The 18,932-nt window shown below is 47.3% G+C and overlaps 1 protein-coding gene across 1 annotated transcript in view; it reads right to left on the reverse strand.

The window, feature by feature from the left end:
- Positions 1-18,932, reverse strand: part of LOC139575272 (fibrillin-1-like) — a 119,179-nt gene that overhangs the window by 20,062 nt on the left and 80,185 nt on the right. The window contains exons 16-31 of the mRNA XM_071400231.1: positions 17,417-17,539; positions 16,860-17,012; positions 15,258-15,311; positions 15,043-15,168; positions 14,611-14,736; positions 14,168-14,287; positions 13,857-13,994; positions 13,291-13,341; positions 11,967-12,092; positions 11,616-11,843; positions 8,548-8,673; positions 8,254-8,382; positions 6,639-6,764; positions 3,144-3,269; positions 2,736-2,858; positions 1,701-1,826 (exon numbers count right to left, since the gene is read on the reverse strand). Coding sequence (XP_071256332.1) covers positions 1,701-1,826; positions 2,736-2,858; positions 3,144-3,269; positions 6,639-6,764; positions 8,254-8,382; positions 8,548-8,673; positions 11,616-11,843; positions 11,967-12,092; positions 13,291-13,341; positions 13,857-13,994; positions 14,168-14,287; positions 14,611-14,736; positions 15,043-15,168; positions 15,258-15,311; positions 16,860-17,012; positions 17,417-17,539 — 2,001 coding nt within the window. The remainder of the gene's footprint in view (positions 1-1,700; positions 1,827-2,735; positions 2,859-3,143; positions 3,270-6,638; positions 6,765-8,253; positions 8,383-8,547; positions 8,674-11,615; positions 11,844-11,966; positions 12,093-13,290; positions 13,342-13,856; positions 13,995-14,167; positions 14,288-14,610; positions 14,737-15,042; positions 15,169-15,257; positions 15,312-16,859; positions 17,013-17,416; positions 17,540-18,932) is intronic.

Here is an 18,932-nt window from a genome sequence, read left to right on the forward strand (position 1 = left end):
AGAGAGAGAGAGAGAGAGAGAGAGAGAGAGAGAGAGAGAGAGAGAGAGAGTTAGAGAGAGAGAGAGAGAGAGGGACACAGAGAGAGAGAGAGAGAGAGAGAGAGACAGAGAGAGAGAGAGAGAGAGAGAGAGAGAGAGAGAGAGAGAGAGAGAGAGAGAGAGAGAGAGAGAGAGAGAGAGAGAGAGAGAGAGAGAGAGAGAGAGAGAGAGAGAGAGAGATAGAGAGATAGTTAGAGAGAGAGACAGTGAGACACACTTTCCTCAGACACACTTTCAGACCTAAAATAAAACCTCCAGAAAGACTATTTTTTCTGACCAAAAAAGGACCCCTGCACTGCCCTGCCTGTGTGTGGACTTAAAGTGTGTGTTTACACTCAGTGAGAGCCCTACTCTAACGCTAGTCTTACATCAGTCTTGTCATATTCTTCATATTTTAAGTCATATTATTTTCATGAGTCATCTTGGACAACCTTTATACTAATATTATATTGTCAGGATAAATCAGTAGAAATGTTGTTGTAAAAAGAGAAACAGTAGATTTATTGTGTTGCTGCCTGTTCCCCTGTGTGTCTGGAGGAACAGAGAACACTGGACATGTTGCTAACACTGGACATGTTGCTGCCTGTTCCCCTGTGTGTCTGGAGGATCAGAGAACACTGCACATGTTGCTGTCTGTTCCCCTGTGTGTCTGGAGGAACAGAGAACACTGGACATGTTGCTGTGTGTTCCCCTGTGTGTCTGGAGGAACAGAGAACACTGGACATGTTGCTGTCTGTTCCCCTGTGTGTCTGGAGGAACAGAGAACACTGGACATGTTGCTGTGTGTTCCCCTGTGTGTCTGGAGGAACAGAGAACACTGGACATGTTGCTGCCTGTTCCCCTGTGTGTCTGGAGGAACAGAGAACACTGGACATGTTGCTGTCTGTTCCCCTGTGTGTCTGGAGGAACAGAGAACACTGGACATGTTGCTGCCTGTTCCCCTGTGTGTCTGGAGGAACAGAGAACACTGGACATGTTGCTGCCTGTTCCCCTGTGTGTCTGGAGGAACAGAGAACACTGGACATGTTGCTGCCTGTTCCCCTGTGTGTCTGGAGGAACAGAGAACACTGGACATGTTGCTGCCTGTTCCCCTGTGTGTCTGGAGGACCAGAGAACACTGGACATGTTGCTGTCTGTTCCCCTGTGTGTCTGGAGGATCAGAGAACACTGGACATGTTGCTGCCTGTTCCCCTGTGTGTCTGGAGGAACAGAGAACACTGGACATGTTGCTGCCTGTTCCCCTGTGTGTCTGGAGGAACAGAGAACACTGGACATGTAAATCACAACTAACAACAATCCTGAATACATGTCACACCGTTCAAAACTAACAACAATCCTGAATACATGTCACACCGTTCAAAACTAACAACAATCCTGAATACATGTCTCAGCGTGTGATACTATGCACATGTATGTGAGAGTTTACCCACACAACTCTACTGGGGGCTGTTAGCTAGTTTTCGTTCTTGAAGCAGTGGCGTAGTCCCACTCCTTCCCTGCTGTTTTGTATTGATTAGACAGCAACGTGAATGACTGAGGGGAGGAGGAGAGGGGACAGGCTGTTCTAGAATAGCAGAGGGTCAGATTGGAACCCCACGCTCACAATGCTACATGTATTCTGGAGGCAGTGGCTTAGAGTGCTAGACAGGTAGGTTAGTTACCCAGACAGGTCTTCATATCTTCAGAAGACATGAATCCATCGAAGCAGAGACACTGGTACTCTCCTGGGATGTTGGTACACTGGCCTCCGTCACAGATGTCTGGACTCTCCTCACACTCATCAATGTCTGGAGGGAGACAGAATAACACATTCACTAGAACATTCATCAATACAATACAACAGACACACATATGTCTGTAAGGACAGAATACAACAGACACACATATGTCTGTAAGGACAGAAAAGGACAGACACACATATGTCTGTAAGGACAGAAAAGGACAGAACTGTAGACAGACAGTCTGCTGAACATAGACCAGTTCACATTCATACCAGCTGAGGAAAGACATCTTGCATAGCTGCTCACCTGGCAACCAACAGTAAACAGGAGAAAACATGAAGAAATGGTAAGATTAGTCAACAATGTGCTTCTGTGTTTCTATTTATTGTACCATTTTGTATGATTTGGGCTGTTGTATCTCTCCCTGGTAACAGAGCCAATGGGAGTCATGTGTTGAGAGGGATGAGACCGATATCAAAGGAAAGTATGCCCAGTCCTCTCACAAGGCTCTGTCTGGAGATAGGACGTCTATGTCTCTCTGTCTAGGAACACAGTGTATTTAAGTGTTATAGGGCTCTCCCTGGCTCCTGGTGAACAAATAGACAAACAGACTCAGGTTGGGTTGAAGTAGGGGTGGAGGACAGAGAGACATAGAGTGACCGAGAGAGAGACTGAGACACGAGAGAGAGAGAGAGAGAGAGAGAGAGAGAGAGAGAGAGAGAGAGAGAGAGAGAGAGAGAGAGAGAGAGAGAGAGAGAGAGAGAGAGAGAGAGAGAGAGAGAGAGAGAGAGTGAGTGAGTGAGTGAGAGAGAGAGTGAGTGAGTGAGTGAGTGAGTGAGTGAGTGAGTGAGTGAGTGAGTGAGTGAGTGAGTGAGTGAGTGAGTGAGTGAGTGAGTGAGTGAGTGAGTGAGTGAGTGAGTGAGTGAGTGTGTGAGTGAGTGAGACAGAGAGAGATCATCTAACAGTCCTACTGACCAGTGCAGGTCCTGAGGTCTGGCATCAGGGCGTATCCAGAGCGACAGCTGCACTCATAGCTCCCCTCTGAGTTGGTACAGAATGTCTCACAACCTCCATTCTGGATCGTACACTCATCAATGTCTGCATGGAGGAGGGAATGAACACATATGTTATCACACACACATCATAAGAATGAAACATAACTTGAGACATGCTCATAACTCTTCCTATCCGACACATCAAGCATTTCTGTCATTTAAGAATCAAGGATTTGGTCGCCATGGCTACAGACACTGGTTCATATGACACAAAAACAAATAGTACTATATCAACACCCCTTTCCTGTTTTAAGGACGCAGACAAATCCCTATACTAGTTGAATAATAGAGAACTAACAGTGTAGTTGTTGGAACAGAGTTATCTTACCGACACAGGCCAGTCTGTCCTCTGTGGATTTATATCCAGTATCACAGGAACACTGGTAACGTCCAATCATATTCACACACTGACCGTTCCGACACAGCTTTTCACTCAGTTCACACTCATTAATATCTGTGGAACACACACACACACACACACACACACACACACACACACACACACACACACACACACACACACACACACACACACACACACACACACACACACACACACACACACACACACACACACACACACACACACACACACACACACACACACACACACACACACACACACACACACACACACACACACACACACACACACATCATTAAACAGGCCATTAAAAACAACCCCACCACTAAACACAGTTGTTCCATCTTGTCTCTACATGTGGAGATGATTGTGAAGCTGTTGGACAATAGATCATCCTCCTCCTTTACCCCTAGAGACTTCCCTTTCTAAATCAATAGATCATCCTCCTCCTTTACCCCTAGAGACTTCCCTTTCTAAATCAATAGATCATCCTCCTCCTTTACCCCTAGAGACTTCCCTTTCTAAATCAATAGATCATCCTCCTCCTTTACCCCAAGAGACTTCCCTTTCTAAATCAATAGATCATCCTCCTCCTTTACCCCTAGATACTTCCCTTTCTAAATCAATAGATCATCCTCCTCCTTTACCCCTAGAGACTTCCCTTTCTAAATCAATAGATCATCCTCCTCCTTTACTCCTAGAGACTTCCCTTTCTAAATCAATAGATCATCCTCCTCCTTTACCCCTAGAGACTTCCCTTTCTAAATCAATAGATCATCCTCCTCCTTTACCCCTAGAGACTTCCCTTTCTAAATCAGCTACAAAACACAACCAGAGGCAAGATGGGTAAGGATGAGTCATCAACTCGCACACACACTCACATGCACGAACACAGGCATGCACGCACACACAAGCTCCAGTCATAGCAAAGCATCAGTCCATTCCAGTGCAGCCATTGGAGTAGCTAGTCTCCATAGCATGTCTGTATAATGTGAAGTGGTCCAGATGGTCATAGAACCAGTCCCACTCTACATACCTAGCTATCAGCCATCTATCACCCCAATACATCCCATACATTCATATACACATCCAGCCATTTAGCCCACACACACTGAGACACACACACAATAGGGTTTCATATTTTCCAGAGAATCTACACATTTTTCTTCCTGAGAAAATGTCAAGAAATGACCGGGCATCCCGTTATTCCAGTTCAAACCGGATGTGCTATTTAAAATAATATAACACCAGGGACATTCTCATAGGATTATACCAATGTCAATGGAAAAATCTGCACATGAATCTAACATTTTCTTTTCATGATCAATTTGTTGCAAAGTTCTCTCAAAGTCACCACACTATTTCATTGATGTGTCCTAGTTTTAAGGTAGCCTACACTCTTAATAAAAGGGTTTCAGGGTTATTCAGCTGTCCCTGGTTGAAGGGGTTTACCCGTAACCAAAAGGGTTCTACCTGAAACCAAAAAGGTTCTACCTGGAACCAAAAAAGGTTTCAGGGTTCTTCGGCTGTCCTTGGTTGCAAGGGTTTTACATGGAACCCAAAAGGGTTCTACCTGAAACCAAAAGGGTTCTACCTGAAACCAAAAGGATTCTACCTGGAACCAAATTGGGTTCTTCAAAGGGTTCTCCTATGGGGACAGCCAAATAACACTTAGGTTCTAAACAGCACCTTTCTTTTAAGAGTGTAGGCCTATGAATCACTGTTGGCCGACTGATCAAATATTATGAGGTCTAACGAAAATGACATTAGTTACATTCTACCTTTGACTGAAAGATGTCAGGCAGCTTGTTGGCCCTGTTCTCTCTCCTTGCACCTGGCTATCGGGGGGATTTGGGAAGGTTGTGGCTGTTTTTACTTCCTGATAACCGCTTATTGTGGTGACTGTCACAGGGAACATCAGATTCTAAACAAACAGGCCTAGGCTAGCAGAGATTCAGCACCATGGATAGCGCAGTTGATCAATTGCCCGTGAATCTGACCAGTAGCCCACCGTGTGCCCGCTTTTGTTCACATAACATCATGAAACAATGTTGCAAATGTCTATTTCCTCAGGCTCTTTTGGGGACACAGTATGTCAGCCGTTCTGTGATTAGCAACAGTTTATATATTGAGCCTCTGGCAGTGCCACACGTTAGTTTGGAGATTTGAATGTGAGATGGAGAATGAGGATGGACATTGTCTACCATAACTGCGTCGAGAGCCTGCACATATAGTAAGCAATTACATGTATAGAAGCCATTCAAGTTGCCTAAGGGATGTTTTCTATAGGCGACTTTATGTGGAGTAAATATGGTAGGCTGCTAGTGTTGTGAACACTGGTCTAATGTAGCCTATGAATGAAGCCAGAGAGTTGATATGTCTCATGTGCATTTTTAGTATTTTTGCATCTTGGCTGACTTAGCCGTCTCTTTCTTTGCATATCCTCTCACCAGTAGTGCCATGTTGAGGGATTCTTGGGGAGGTTGTGGCCTTCCTGATCTACTGCTGACCTGTATAGCCTGCAGGCCTATTTCCTGTTTGCAATGACATGGTAGGGGAACACACCGCACGCAGGGCTTTGAATTTATGGCGACTTTGTGTAAGCACAAGCGCGCACACACACACACACACACACACACACACACACACACACACACACACACACACACACACACACACACACACACACACACACACACACACACACACACACACACACACACACATACACACACACACTGAGCGTTGATGATTGATCATGCAGATAGCAGAGCAGACAAGGCCATAGAGAAGACAGATTTAGACATTGCATATCAAGTAACAGTTCCATTTTTGATCACGCTATTCATATAAATAATTTATTATAATTTACTGGTTTCTTTCCATTATTTATGCCAGGAAATGAGAATACGTTTTGGTGGGAAGCCCTAACACACACACACACACACACACACACACACACACACACACACACACACACACACACACACACACACACACACACACACACACACACACACACACACACACACACACACACACACACACACACACATACCAAGACCCACACCAGCATACATGCAGGGAAACACACATGCAGCCCCCATCTAGCCCACAGATACTTATTAGAGGAGAAATCTGCTGCTTCCTTAAAGTAGACAAGCCCCTGGCCCAGTCACATTACTGCACACTTCCTTCCTTCCTCTCTTCCTTCCTTCCCTCCTTCCTCTCTTCCTTCCTTCCTTCGTTCACCATTTCCATCCATTTTTATTTAAACTGATCAGGTTGGGTTGATGAAACTAATACTGTAGGTCGGACTGCTTGATTTAACCTATCCATCCACATACAGGTCAGTGAGGAACTCAAGGAAGGAAAGAAGAAAGGAAGGATGAAGCCTAGAAGTAATGGAACATAGGCCTATGTGACCCCTGGTCTCACACTGATGACCTCGTCACTCACCGAGACAGGCGGATCCGTCGGGGGCAATCTCGTGTCCGTCGGGACACACACACTGGAAGCTGCCCTCGTTGTTCACACACTCACCACCGCGACACAGCAGAGGGTTCCGCTCACACTCATCAATGTCTGGGAGGAGAGAACACAGAGCGTGAGAGAGACAAACACACACACACACACACACACACACACACACACACACACACACACACACACACACACACACACACACACACACACACACACACACACACACACACACACACACACACACACACACACACACACACACACACACACACACACACACACACACACAGAAAGAAAGAAAGAAAGAAAGAAAGAAAGAAAGAAAGAAAGAAAGAAAGAAAGAAAGAAAGAAAGAAAGAAAGAAAGAAAGAAAGAAAGAAAGAAAGAAAAAGAGAGAGAGCGAGAGTCACATACGTCAGACTATTTATGCATATTTTCTCATCTGTAGTCATTACTACTTTGTGGGAAAAATAAATATAATTTCACTCAGTCAGGAATGTGTTCAAAGCCAAGCCATGGCTATTACATTCATAAATAAAGAAATAAACCATTGAACATTAAACATTTTCACAGATGTCAGGACATTATGACCAGTAATTGCATATAAAAGCGTCTGGATGCTGGAGTGTGTGTGTGTAAATCAAGTAGTAAAATACAATTATCCAGAGAAAAATGGTACTGTGGGTTGAGAGTATAGGGAGTGATCTGAGCGTGCTTTAAATGTATAGCTGGTATTCCCATAAAGGCTGTAACACGCACACAGCACAGGCCTGGGGAGCGAATCACCCTCTCTTCCTTACACACACACACACACACACACACACACACACACACACACACACACACACACACACACACACACACACACACACACACACACACACACACACACACACACACACACACACACACACACACACACACACACACACACACGCACACACACGGTGCTTGAGTACTGGGTCTGTAACAGGATGTCAGCATGGCAGGACTCCCCTGCCCTGATCCACTTCATAGAGCGTTTTAAAGGCCTGTGGCAGAGTTACTATGGAGAAGGAGTTACTATGGAGATGAAATTACTATGGAGATGGAGTTACTATGGAGATGGTGTTTCCTTATGTGTTATTATGTTATTATAGACTGAAAATGTTTTCCTCTGTCATGTACTCCACAATACAGTACTGATAGAGGTAGAATCTAGTACTGGGATGGGACAGCTGTCCAGATGTGTCCAGGTGTGTTCGGGTGTGTCCAGGTGTGTTCAGGTGTGTCCAGTTGTGTCCAGTTGTTTCCAGGTGTGTTAAGGTGTGTCCAGGTGTGTGCAGGTGTGTTAAGGTGTGTTAAGGTGTGTGCAGGTGTGTTAAGGTGTGTGCAGGTGGGTTAAGGTGTATCCAGGTGTGTGCAAGTGTGTGCAGGATTGTCCAGGTGTGTGCAGGTGTGTTAAGGTGTATCCAGGTGTGTGCAAGTGTGTGCAGGTATGTCCAGGTGTGTGCAAGTGTGTGCAGGATTGTCCAGGTGTGTGCAGGTGTGTCCAGGTATGTCCAGGTGTGTTCAGGTGTGTTCAGGTGTGTTTAGGTCCTCTACTCACCCATGCAGTTCTTCATCATCATGAAGCCGCTCTCGTAACCTTCAAAACATTCGCACTCGAAGTCCCCACCTGTGTTCACACACGTGCCCTGACCACACAGGTCTGGAGAGATACGGCATTCGTCGATGTCTGGAAGGAGAAACACCCACACACATCACAGTTACTTTCCAAAAACACATTAAGAGACATTGCATTGTGAGTAATGTAGTATTTTTGACTATCTATACTATCTTGTGTGTCTGAAAGCTTTAGACGGAGCTCTAGATGTATACTCTGTATGAGCTGTAGACTGACCTGTACAGTTCCTCTCATCAGAGTCCAGAGCGAAGCCGTTGTCACAGCGACAACGGAAACTACCGATGGTGTTCCTACACTTCCCATTGGAGCACAAGCTGTGGATCATCTTACACTCGTTTATATCTAAGAAAGAGGGAGGTAAGGAGGGATGGAGGGACAGAGAGAGAGATAGAGAGAAAAACAGAGAGAGAGAGACTTATTATCTATTTCACTTGCTTTGGCAATGTAAACATATGTTTCCCATGCCAATAAATCCATTTGAATCGAATTGAGAGAGAGAGAGAGAGAGAGAGGTTACAGCAGGTTTTTGAGTTTGTTCACCTGTTATTTTGTTGTAATTTCCCCTAGATTTTGCTCGCCTGAAGTAGAGCATATTGTGATAAATTGCAGGCCACACTACTTGCCTAGAGAGTTTTCAGCTATACTTTTCGTGGCTGTTTATTTACCACCACAGACAGATGCTGGCACTAAGACCGCACTCAGTCAGCTGTATAAGGAAATAAGCAAACAGGAAACAACTCACCCAGAGGCGGCGCTCCTAGTGGCCGGAGACTTTAATGCAGAGAAACTGAAATCAGTTCTACCAAATTTCCATCAACATGTTAAATGTGCAACCAGAGGGAAAAAAATTATAGATCACCTGTACTCCACACACAGAGTACAAAGCTCTCCCTCGCCCTCCATTTGGTAAATCCGACCACAACTCTATCCTCCTGATTCCTGCTTACAAGCAAAAATTGAAGCAGGAAGCACCAGTGACTCGGTCTATAAAAAAGTGGTCCGGTGAAGCAGATGCTAAACTACAGGACTGTTTTGCTATCATAGACTGGAACATGTTCCGGGATTCTTCCGATGGCATTGAGGAGTACATCACATCAGTCACTGGCTTTATCAATAAGTGCATCGAAGACATCATCTCCACAGTGACTGTACGTACATACCCCAACCAGAAGCCATGGATTACAGGCAACATTCGCACTGAGCTAAAGGGTAGAGCTGCCGCTTTCAAGGTATGGGACTCTAACCCGGAAGCTTACAAGAAATCCTGCTATGCCCTGCGACGAACCATCAAACAAGCAAAGCGTCAATACAGGGCTAAGATTGAATCATACTACACCGGCTCCGACGCTCGTCTTATGTGGCAGGGCTTGCAAACTACTACATACTATAAAGGGAAGCACAGCCGCAAGCTGCCCAGTGACACAAGCCTACCAGACGAGCTAAATCACTTCTATGCTCGCTTCGAGGCAAGCAACACTGAGGCATGCATGAGAGCATCAGATGTTCCGGACGACTGTGTGATCATTTTACATTTACATTTAAGTCATTTAGCAAACAAGTCAACATTCACAAGGCTGCGGGGACAGACGGATTACCAGGACGTGTGCTCTGGGCATATGCTGACCAACTGGCAGGTGTCTTCACTGACATTTTCAACATGTCCCTGACTGAGTCTGTAATACCAACATGTTTCAAGCAGACCACCATAGTCACTGTGCCCAAAAACACAAAGGCAACCTGCCTAAATGACTACAGACCCGTAGCACTCACGTCCGTAGCCATGAAGTGCTTTGAAAGGTTGGTAATGGCTCACATCAACACCATTATCCCAGAAACCCGAGACCCACTCCAATTTGCATACCGCCCAAACAGATCCACAGATGATGCAATCTTTATTGCACTCCACACTGCCCTTTCCCACCTGGACAAAAGGAACACCTATGTGAGAAGGCTATTAATTGACTACAGCTTAGCGTTCAACACCATAGTACCCTCAAAGCTCATCATTAAGCTAAGGATCCTGGGACTAAACACCTCACTCTGCAACTGGATCCTGGACTTCCTGACGGGCCGCCCCCAGGTGGTGAGGGTAGGTAGCAACACATCTGCCACGCTGATCCCCAGGGGTGCGTGCTCAGTCCCCTCCTGTACTCCCTGTTCACCCACGACTGCATGGCAAGGCACGACTCCAACACCATCATTAAGTTTGCAGACGACACAACAGTGGTAGGCCTGATCACCAACAATGACGAGACAGCCTATAGGGAGGAGGTCAGAGACCTGGCCGGGTGGTGCCAGAATAACAACCTATCCCTCAACGTAACCAAGACTAAGAGATTATTGTGGACTACAGGAAAAGGCGGACCGAGAATGCCCCCATTCTCATTGACGGGGCTTTAGTGGAGCATGTTGAGAGCTTCAAGTTCCTTGGTGTCCACATCACCAACAAACTAGAATGGTCCAAACACACCAAGGCGGTTGTGAAGAAGGCACAACAAAGCCTATTCCCCCTCAGGAAACTAAAAAGATTTGGCATGGGTCCTGAGATCCTCAAAAGGTTCTACAGCTGCAACATCGAGAGCATCCTGACTGGTTGCATCACCGCCTGGTACGGCAATTGCTCGGCCTTTGACCGCAAGGGTAGTGCGTACGGCCCAGTACATCACTAAGCTGCCTGCCATCCAGGCAGGGCTAAGCTGCCTGCCATCCAGGACCTCTACACCAGGCGGTGTCAGAGGAAGGCCCTGAACAGACTCCTGAACAGGTAATCAAATGGCTACCCGGACTATTTGCATTGTGTTCCCCCCCCCAACCCCTCTTTTTACGTTGCTGCTACTCTCTGTTTATCATATATGCATAGTCACTTTAACTATACATTCATGTACATACTACCTCAATCAGCCTGACTAACCGGTGTCTGTATGTAGCCTCGCTACTTTTATAGCCTCGCTACTGTATATAGCCTGTCTTTTTACTGTTGTTTTATTTCTTTACTTACCTATTGTTCACCTAATACCTTTTTTGCATTATTGGTTAGAGCCTGTAAGTAAGCATTTCACTGTAAGGTCTACACCTGTTGTATTCGGCACATGTGACAAATAAACTTTGATTTTCATTGATAGGAGTAAGTGATATGGCAACGGAATTGGGTCATGTGTACCTTTGAGGATGGGCCTCAAGGTTTTAAAATGAAACGTGGCCGGATCTACCATTGAGAAAGGACCTGAAGGAGTATAGGAGGTAGGGGAAGGGACTAGGTTTGAAATGGAACGTATGAGGAATACCTTTGAGGAAGGGCCGTCCATTAATGAAGTCTCCTCTGTTAGCGAAGCCGGGTCCCCTGGGACAGAGCTGGCTGTACTCCTGAGAACCTTTCTCCGGACACTCATCACATTCCGGGCCCCAGGCCACACCCACTGAGCAGCAGCACGCGTCCACACGGTGACGACCCGGGATAGGGGCTCCGCAACGCTCATCCTCGTGGCTCAGATAACACTGCTCTGTACGCAGGTCTGGAGGGGGGAAACATACGATAACAAAACACCATAATGCAAAATACAATTATTGTGGAGTACACAACAGTGTAATGGACTACAGTACCCATTAGCGTAGTGCTTGTGGACTACAGTACCCACCTATACATGTCCGTCCGGTGGCGTCGACAGTCATCCCAGGGGGACACTGGCAGATGAAGGAACCCACGGTGTTCACACACTTCCCATTGATACACACCCCCGGAAACACCTCACACTCATTAACATCTACAGGTGGAGAGAGAACACACAGAACCTAGACTCCATTAACAACAACACTAGAAACACAACAGACACACATACTAGAGCCTGTCATCAACAACAGAATAAAACAACGCTAAGTGAACTAACAGAACTATTTATTGTCCATGAGAACTATGATAAAATCATTGTGTTGGGTGATTTTAATATTCATGTTGACAAAGAGACTGATTCCAAGGCCATTGCATTTATGAATATTTTGAGCTCTATATACTTTCTCCAACAAGGCAATTAGAAACACCAGGTAAAAAATCTAGGTGTTATTTTAGATTTTGAACTCATTTTCGAATCACACACTGGGAATGTGACCAAAATAGCTTTTTGCCACCTGAGGAACATTGCCAAGGTGCCGTCGTTTCTCTCTCAGGCTGATACAGAGAGACTCATCCATGATTTTATTACAAACAGGCTTGACTACTGTAATGCTCTCCTGTCTGGTCTACACAAGAAAGCCATTGGTCAACTGCAAAACATACAGAATGCTGCAGCACGGGTACTGACCAAGACCAGACGGAGAGCACGCATTACACCAGTTTTAAGGTCTCTGCACTGGCTGCCTGTGAGTAATAGAATACATTTTAAGATTCTTCTATTGGTTTATAAATCAATCCACGATTGTGCACCCCAATACATGTCAGACATGCTTTTAAGTTATGTACCCAGTTGGTCCCTCAGGTCCTTTGGCACTGGCCTTTTAACTATCCCAAAGCCTAGGACCAAGAGGCATGGAGAGGCAGCCTTTAGTTATTATGCCCCCAGCCTCTGGATTAGCCTGCCAGAGAACCTGAGGGGAGCCGAAACTGTGGACATCTTTTTAATACACACATTTTTAGCTTTGCTATTCCTTAGGGTGCTTTTTAGTTGTTAAGTTTTTATTGTTATTCTTTAGTTTTTTATCCTCTTATGTTTGTTGTGTAGTAAATATTTCCGTTTTTATTTTCATCGTTTTTTATTTGTTTTGTCTTATGAAGAACATTGTGTTGCATTCCATGTCTGAAATGTGCTGTGTAAATAAAGCTTCATTTGATACATGCCAACGAAAACAATCAATGCAACAAACTGCATTATAACTCGTTTTTGAAATCAAACACTGGAGTTGAGGGAATATGTGTATTTGCTAAGTGAATGATGAGTCTTGTCGGAGTCCTTCTCCGGGTGTCATTACCTTCACAGATGGTCCCTCTGACTCTAGCATAACCCTTAGTGCAGAACTGATCTGAAAGAGAAGGAGGAAGAGAGAACAAGACATATTAAAATACCTCCACATTCTGTGAGACCCTGCCCTATAGGCTTTGATGTGTAATAGGTCTGGTCATGACCTGACCGGGAAAAACTCCTGGCCCCAGTACAGGCTCTAACCCTCACCTAGCTACAGTACAGGTTCTAACCCTCACCTAGCTACAGTACAGGTTCTAACCCTCACCTAGCTACAGTACAGGTTCTAACCCTCACCTAGCTACAGTACAGGTTCTAACCCTCACCTAGCTACAGTACAGGCTCTAACCCTCACCTAGCTACAGTACAGGCTCTAACCCTCACCTAGCTACAGTACAGGTTCTAACCCTCACCTAGCTACAGTACAGGTTCTAACCCTCACCTGGTTCACACAAGGCACAGGGTCTTCCCCAGGCCTCTCCCCAGAGAAGGGCTACAGGTTAAATAGGTTCTATAAGTTCTAGAGATTCTAGATGTTCCATGTGGTTCTATATGGTTCTGTAGGTTCCCACTAACCTGGTTCACACTTGGCACAGGGACTTCCCCAGGCCTCTCCCAGTGTGGAGCAGCAGTGGGATTTCAGAGTGGCTCCGTTGATGTTGATCTCACAGCGTCCGTTAATCACCTTCAGCCAACATGTGCCTTTACTGGTCTCTACAGGGACAGGGAGAGGGAGGGCAGAGGACTGTACTAATACACAGCATAACATTTCATAGCTGCCATTTTAGCCCCTCAGATAGTAGTCCCCTAATCCTCTGGTCAAAAGTAACATCCTCTCACAAACACACACATACACACAAACAGCAGGGGTTGTTATACTCACGTACCTATACACTGTGTTCCAGAGGCGTCCAGCGTGCTGCCTGCTGAGCAGAGACACACGTAGGACCCCGGGCTGTTCTTACAGTCCCCGTTCACACACGGCTTCGACTCACACTCATCAATGTCTGCAGGAGACAACACACATTCATCAATATCGACAAGAAACACACACACATCTATATGACTTAGAGGAGAAAGTCATCCACAAATCAATATCTACAGGAAGATGTGTTACCACGTCGTTCTTTCTACTCCTGACCAGCTTCTAACACGTCTCTGTGTGACACACCGACAGCAGGGCTGGGGGTCAACTCCATTTCAATTCCAGACAATTACGGAAGTACCTTGAAATTCCAATTCTCTGAACTTTAAATGTGATTAAACCCAACCCTGACAGACAGACGGACAGACATACAGACAGTAACTAGTCTGGGCCAGTGTATCTCACCTTCGCAGACATCCGTCTCAGCGTGGAACAGGAAGCCGGTGGGACAGTGGCAGGTGAAACTACCTGGAGTGTTCCTGCACAGGCCGTTGTCACACAGTAACCTGTTCACTGCACACTCATCTATGTCTGAGAGGAGACAGATACACAGACGGAGGTAATACCACAGAATGATATCTTAGAACTCATTTAATACGATCTCTATGGTTAATACATTCATCTACAGTATGTCTGAAGAGACACACACAGACAGACAGACAGACAGACAGACAGACAGACAGACAGACAGACAGACAGACAGACAGACAGACAGACAGACAGACAGACAGACAGACAGACAGACAGACAGACAGACAGACAGACAGACAGACAGACAGACAGGGATAGCAACATTAGGATAATCCAGTCATTTTAAGGATAAGTCATGGGACTTACCAACACAGTGTTTTCCAGTGGTGTCCACCTCAAAGCCCATGTTACAGTTACACTTATAGGTCCTCAGCATGTTCTCACACACACCGTTCTGACAGATGTCCGGGTCCAGAGCACACTCATTGATATCTGGGAGAGATTAACACACAAGGTTAATATCTGGGAGAGAGAGTCATTTCATTGAGACACACCAGGTTCCCTCTGTTTTTGATCGTTACCTCTGCCATCGCTGGTGGTGCCGGGGCCGTTACTACACAGAGCCAGGAACTCAGCTGCAAAACACACACACACACACACACACACACACACACACACACACACACACACACACACACACACACACACACACACACACACACACACACACACACACACACACACACACACACACACACACACACACACACACACACACACACAGGGGTTAGTGAAACTACTAAATGAAATAACAGCATTTTGTGAACACATCACATTTGCCAACATCCAGAGATCTCAGAGCAAGTAATTTCATACCATGTTATTATCCGTTTCCATGCTTTCTCATTTGGTCTGGATGTATATGAAATGAACTCTTAATGTGGTGGGACTTTGGCGTCTTTTTGATACTCAGACTTTAACAGGCAGAGCTAATGAGAAATGACTGGTTGTAGTGTTATTATGTGTGGCGAGGTGGAGGGGTGGAGGGGGGTGGCAGGGTGGAGGAGTGGAGGAGTGGAGGGGGTGGCAGGGTGGAGGAGTGGGGGTGGAGGAGTGGAGGGGGTGGCAGGGTGGAGGAGTGGAGGAGTGGAGGGGGTGGCAGGGTGGAGGAGTGGGGGTGGAGGAGTGGAGGGGGTGGCAGGGTGGAGGAGTGGGGGTGGAGGAGTGGAGGGGGTGGGAGGGTGGAGGAGTGGGGGTGGAGGAGTGGAGGGGGTGGCAGGGTGGAGGAGTGGGGGTGGAGGAGTGGAGGGGGTGGCAGGGTGGAGGAGTGGGGTGGAGGAGTGGAGGGGGTGGCAGGGTGGAGGAGTGGGGGTGGAGGAGTGGAGGGGGTGGCAGGGTGGAGGAGTGGGGGTGGAGGAGTGGAGGAGTGGGGATGGAGGAGTGGAGGGGGTGGCAGGGTGGAGGAGTGGGGTGGAGGAGTGGAGGGGGTGGCAGGGTGGAGGAGTGGAGGAGTGGGGATGGAGGAATGGAGGTGGAGGGGTGGAGGGGGGTGGAGGAGTGAAGTGTTGGAGTCAGACAGTCAGAGATTACAGGCCAGATGAAGACAACATCTCCTGTTTCTGTGGATTGAATCAGATTAAGAGTTGGATGGTTTCTAGTCACCAACCATAGAACATCAGTGCATGGTAACGCTGTTACTTTGTCATAGCCGGAACTACCGTGAATATCAATCTCTGTAATCATGACTCAGACAGAGGGAATGCCAAACTGCAGACTCATATCGCTCTGTCTGTTGGACATCAGTTGGCCTGTGGTATTACTAACGTTAGCTGGGATGCCAAAACACATCATCCACTTCACTCAGGACAACAGCATGAGTGGTGGCTGTGTAGACCCAGTGTGTGTGTGTGTGTGTGTGTGTGTGTGTGTGTGTGTGTGTGTGTGTGTGTGTGTGTGTGTGTGTGTGTGTGTGTGTGTGTGTGTGTGTGTGTGTGTGTGTGTGTGTGTGTGTGTGTGTGTGTGTGTGTGTGTGTGTGTGTGTGTGTGTGTGTGTGTGTGTGTGTGTGTGTGTGTGTGTGTGTGTGTGTGTGTGTGTGTGTGTGTGTGTGTGTGTGTGTGTGTGTGTGTGTGTGTGTGAGTGTGCGTGTGTAAGGGTGTGTGTGTAAGGGCGTGTGTGTGTGTACCTGAGTTTTGGGGTGGGCATGGTTGGCAGGACTCTCCAAAGGCATACTCCACACTGGCACAGCAGCATTCTGACTTGGTCACGGCTCCGAAGAATGGCTTCACACACTGTCCCCGCTTGTAGCCTCCGTAACAAGTGCTGCGCATATGTGTGTCTGGAATCAGGATACAGAGAAAACTATGAATCTATCTCTTCCTGTTTCTCTCACTCCTTCCCCTTCTCCCTCCCTCCCTCCCTCCCTCCCTCCCTCCCTCCCTCCCTCCCTCGTTCAGACAAACAACAGTTAAACAAACAGGGTTGTGTATAGAAGGGATTGCAGCATTCCCCTGATCTGATATCATCCAGAACGAATGCAGTCAACCCAAACTGTACACTTCCTGCCTGCTCACTCACATTGGGAAACCAGGAATATGGTCCCAAACCAATACTACGACCACACACTCTTAGAAAAAAAGGGTTCCAAAAGGGAATTTATGATTGATTAAACCAAATCAATCAATCAATAATAGATTGATCATAGATCAGATTCTAGATTCTAGAGAGGAGAGAGACACTCACCGACACAGACGCGGCCATCCAGACCCACGGCCAGACCAGCCATACACTCACATCTGAACGACCCCTCCGTGTTCACACAGTGGCCGTTCATACACATCCCTGGAGTCTCACACTCATCAATGTCTGGTAGGGAGACAGGAGGAGAACAGGGGAGATAGGAGGGGAGAACAGGGGAGACAGGGGAGAAGAGGGGAGACAGGAGGGGAGAAGAGGGGAGACAGGAGGAGAAGAGGGGAGACAGGAGCGGAGAACAGGGGAGACAGGAGGGGAGAACAGGGGAGACAGGGGAGAAGAGGGGAGACAGGAGGGGAGAACAGGGGAGAACAGGGGAGACAGATGAGAAGAGGGGAGACAGGAGGGGAGAACAGGGGAGACAGGAGCAGAGAACAGAGGAGACAGGAGGGGAGAACAGGGGAGAAGAGGGGAGATAGGGGAGGCAGGAGGGTAGAACAGGGGAGACAGGAGGGGAGAACAGGGGAGACAGGAAGGGAGAATAGGGGAGACAGGGAAGAACAGGGGAGACAGGAGGGAAGAACAGGGGAGACAGGAGGGGAGACAGGTGAAAGGGGGTAGGCGGTAGCAGGGGAGAACAGGGGAGACAGGAAGGGAGACAGGTGAAAGGGGGTAGGCGGTAGCAGGGGAGAACAGGGGAGACAGGAGGGGAGACAGGTGAAAGGGGGTAGGCGGTAGCAGAGGAGAACAGGGGAGACAGGAGGGGAGACAGGTGAAAGGGGGTAGGCGGTAGCAGAGGAGAACAGGGGAGACAGGAAGGGAGACAGGTGAAAGGGGGTAGGCGGTAGCAGGGGAGAACAGGGGAGACAGGAAGGGAGACAGGTGAAAGGGGGTAGGCGGTAGCAGGGGAGAACAGGGGAGACAGGAAGGGAGACAGGTGAAAGGGGGTAGGCGGTAGCAGGGGAGAACAGGGGAGACAGGAAGGGAGACAGGTGAAAGGGGGTAGGCGGTAGCAGGGGAGAACAGGGGAGACAGGAAGGGAGACAGGTGAAAGGGGGTAGGCGGTAGCAGGGGAGAACAGGGGAGACAGGAAGGGAGACAGGTGAAAGGGGGTAGGCGGTAGCAGGGGAGAACAGGGGAGACAGGAAGGGAGACAGGTGAAAGGGGGTAGGCGGTAGCAGGGGAGAACAGGGGAGACAGGAAGGGAGACAGGTGAAAGGGGGTAGGCGGTAGCAGGGGAGAACAGGGGAGACAGGAAGGGAGACAGGTGAAAGGGGGTAGGCGGTAGCAGGGGAGAACAGGGGAGACAGGAAGGGAGACAGGAGGGGAGACAGGTGAAAGGGGGTAGGCGGTAGCAGAGGAGAACAAAGGTTATGATAGCATAAATTGGAACACTATGAGACGGTTTACCAGACCTACATTAAGGCTATTATGTCTAAAGATAACTGTCAATGTACACTGAGTTTACTAAACATTAAGAACACCTTCCTAATATTCAGTTGTCAACGTACACTGAGTTTACTAAACATTAAGAACATCTTCCTAATATTCAGTTGTCAACGTA

Source organism: Salvelinus alpinus, chromosome 5, assembly GCF_045679555.1.
Source record: "Salvelinus alpinus chromosome 5, SLU_Salpinus.1, whole genome shotgun sequence".
Taxonomy (NCBI): Eukaryota; Metazoa; Chordata; class Actinopteri; order Salmoniformes; family Salmonidae; genus Salvelinus; species Salvelinus alpinus.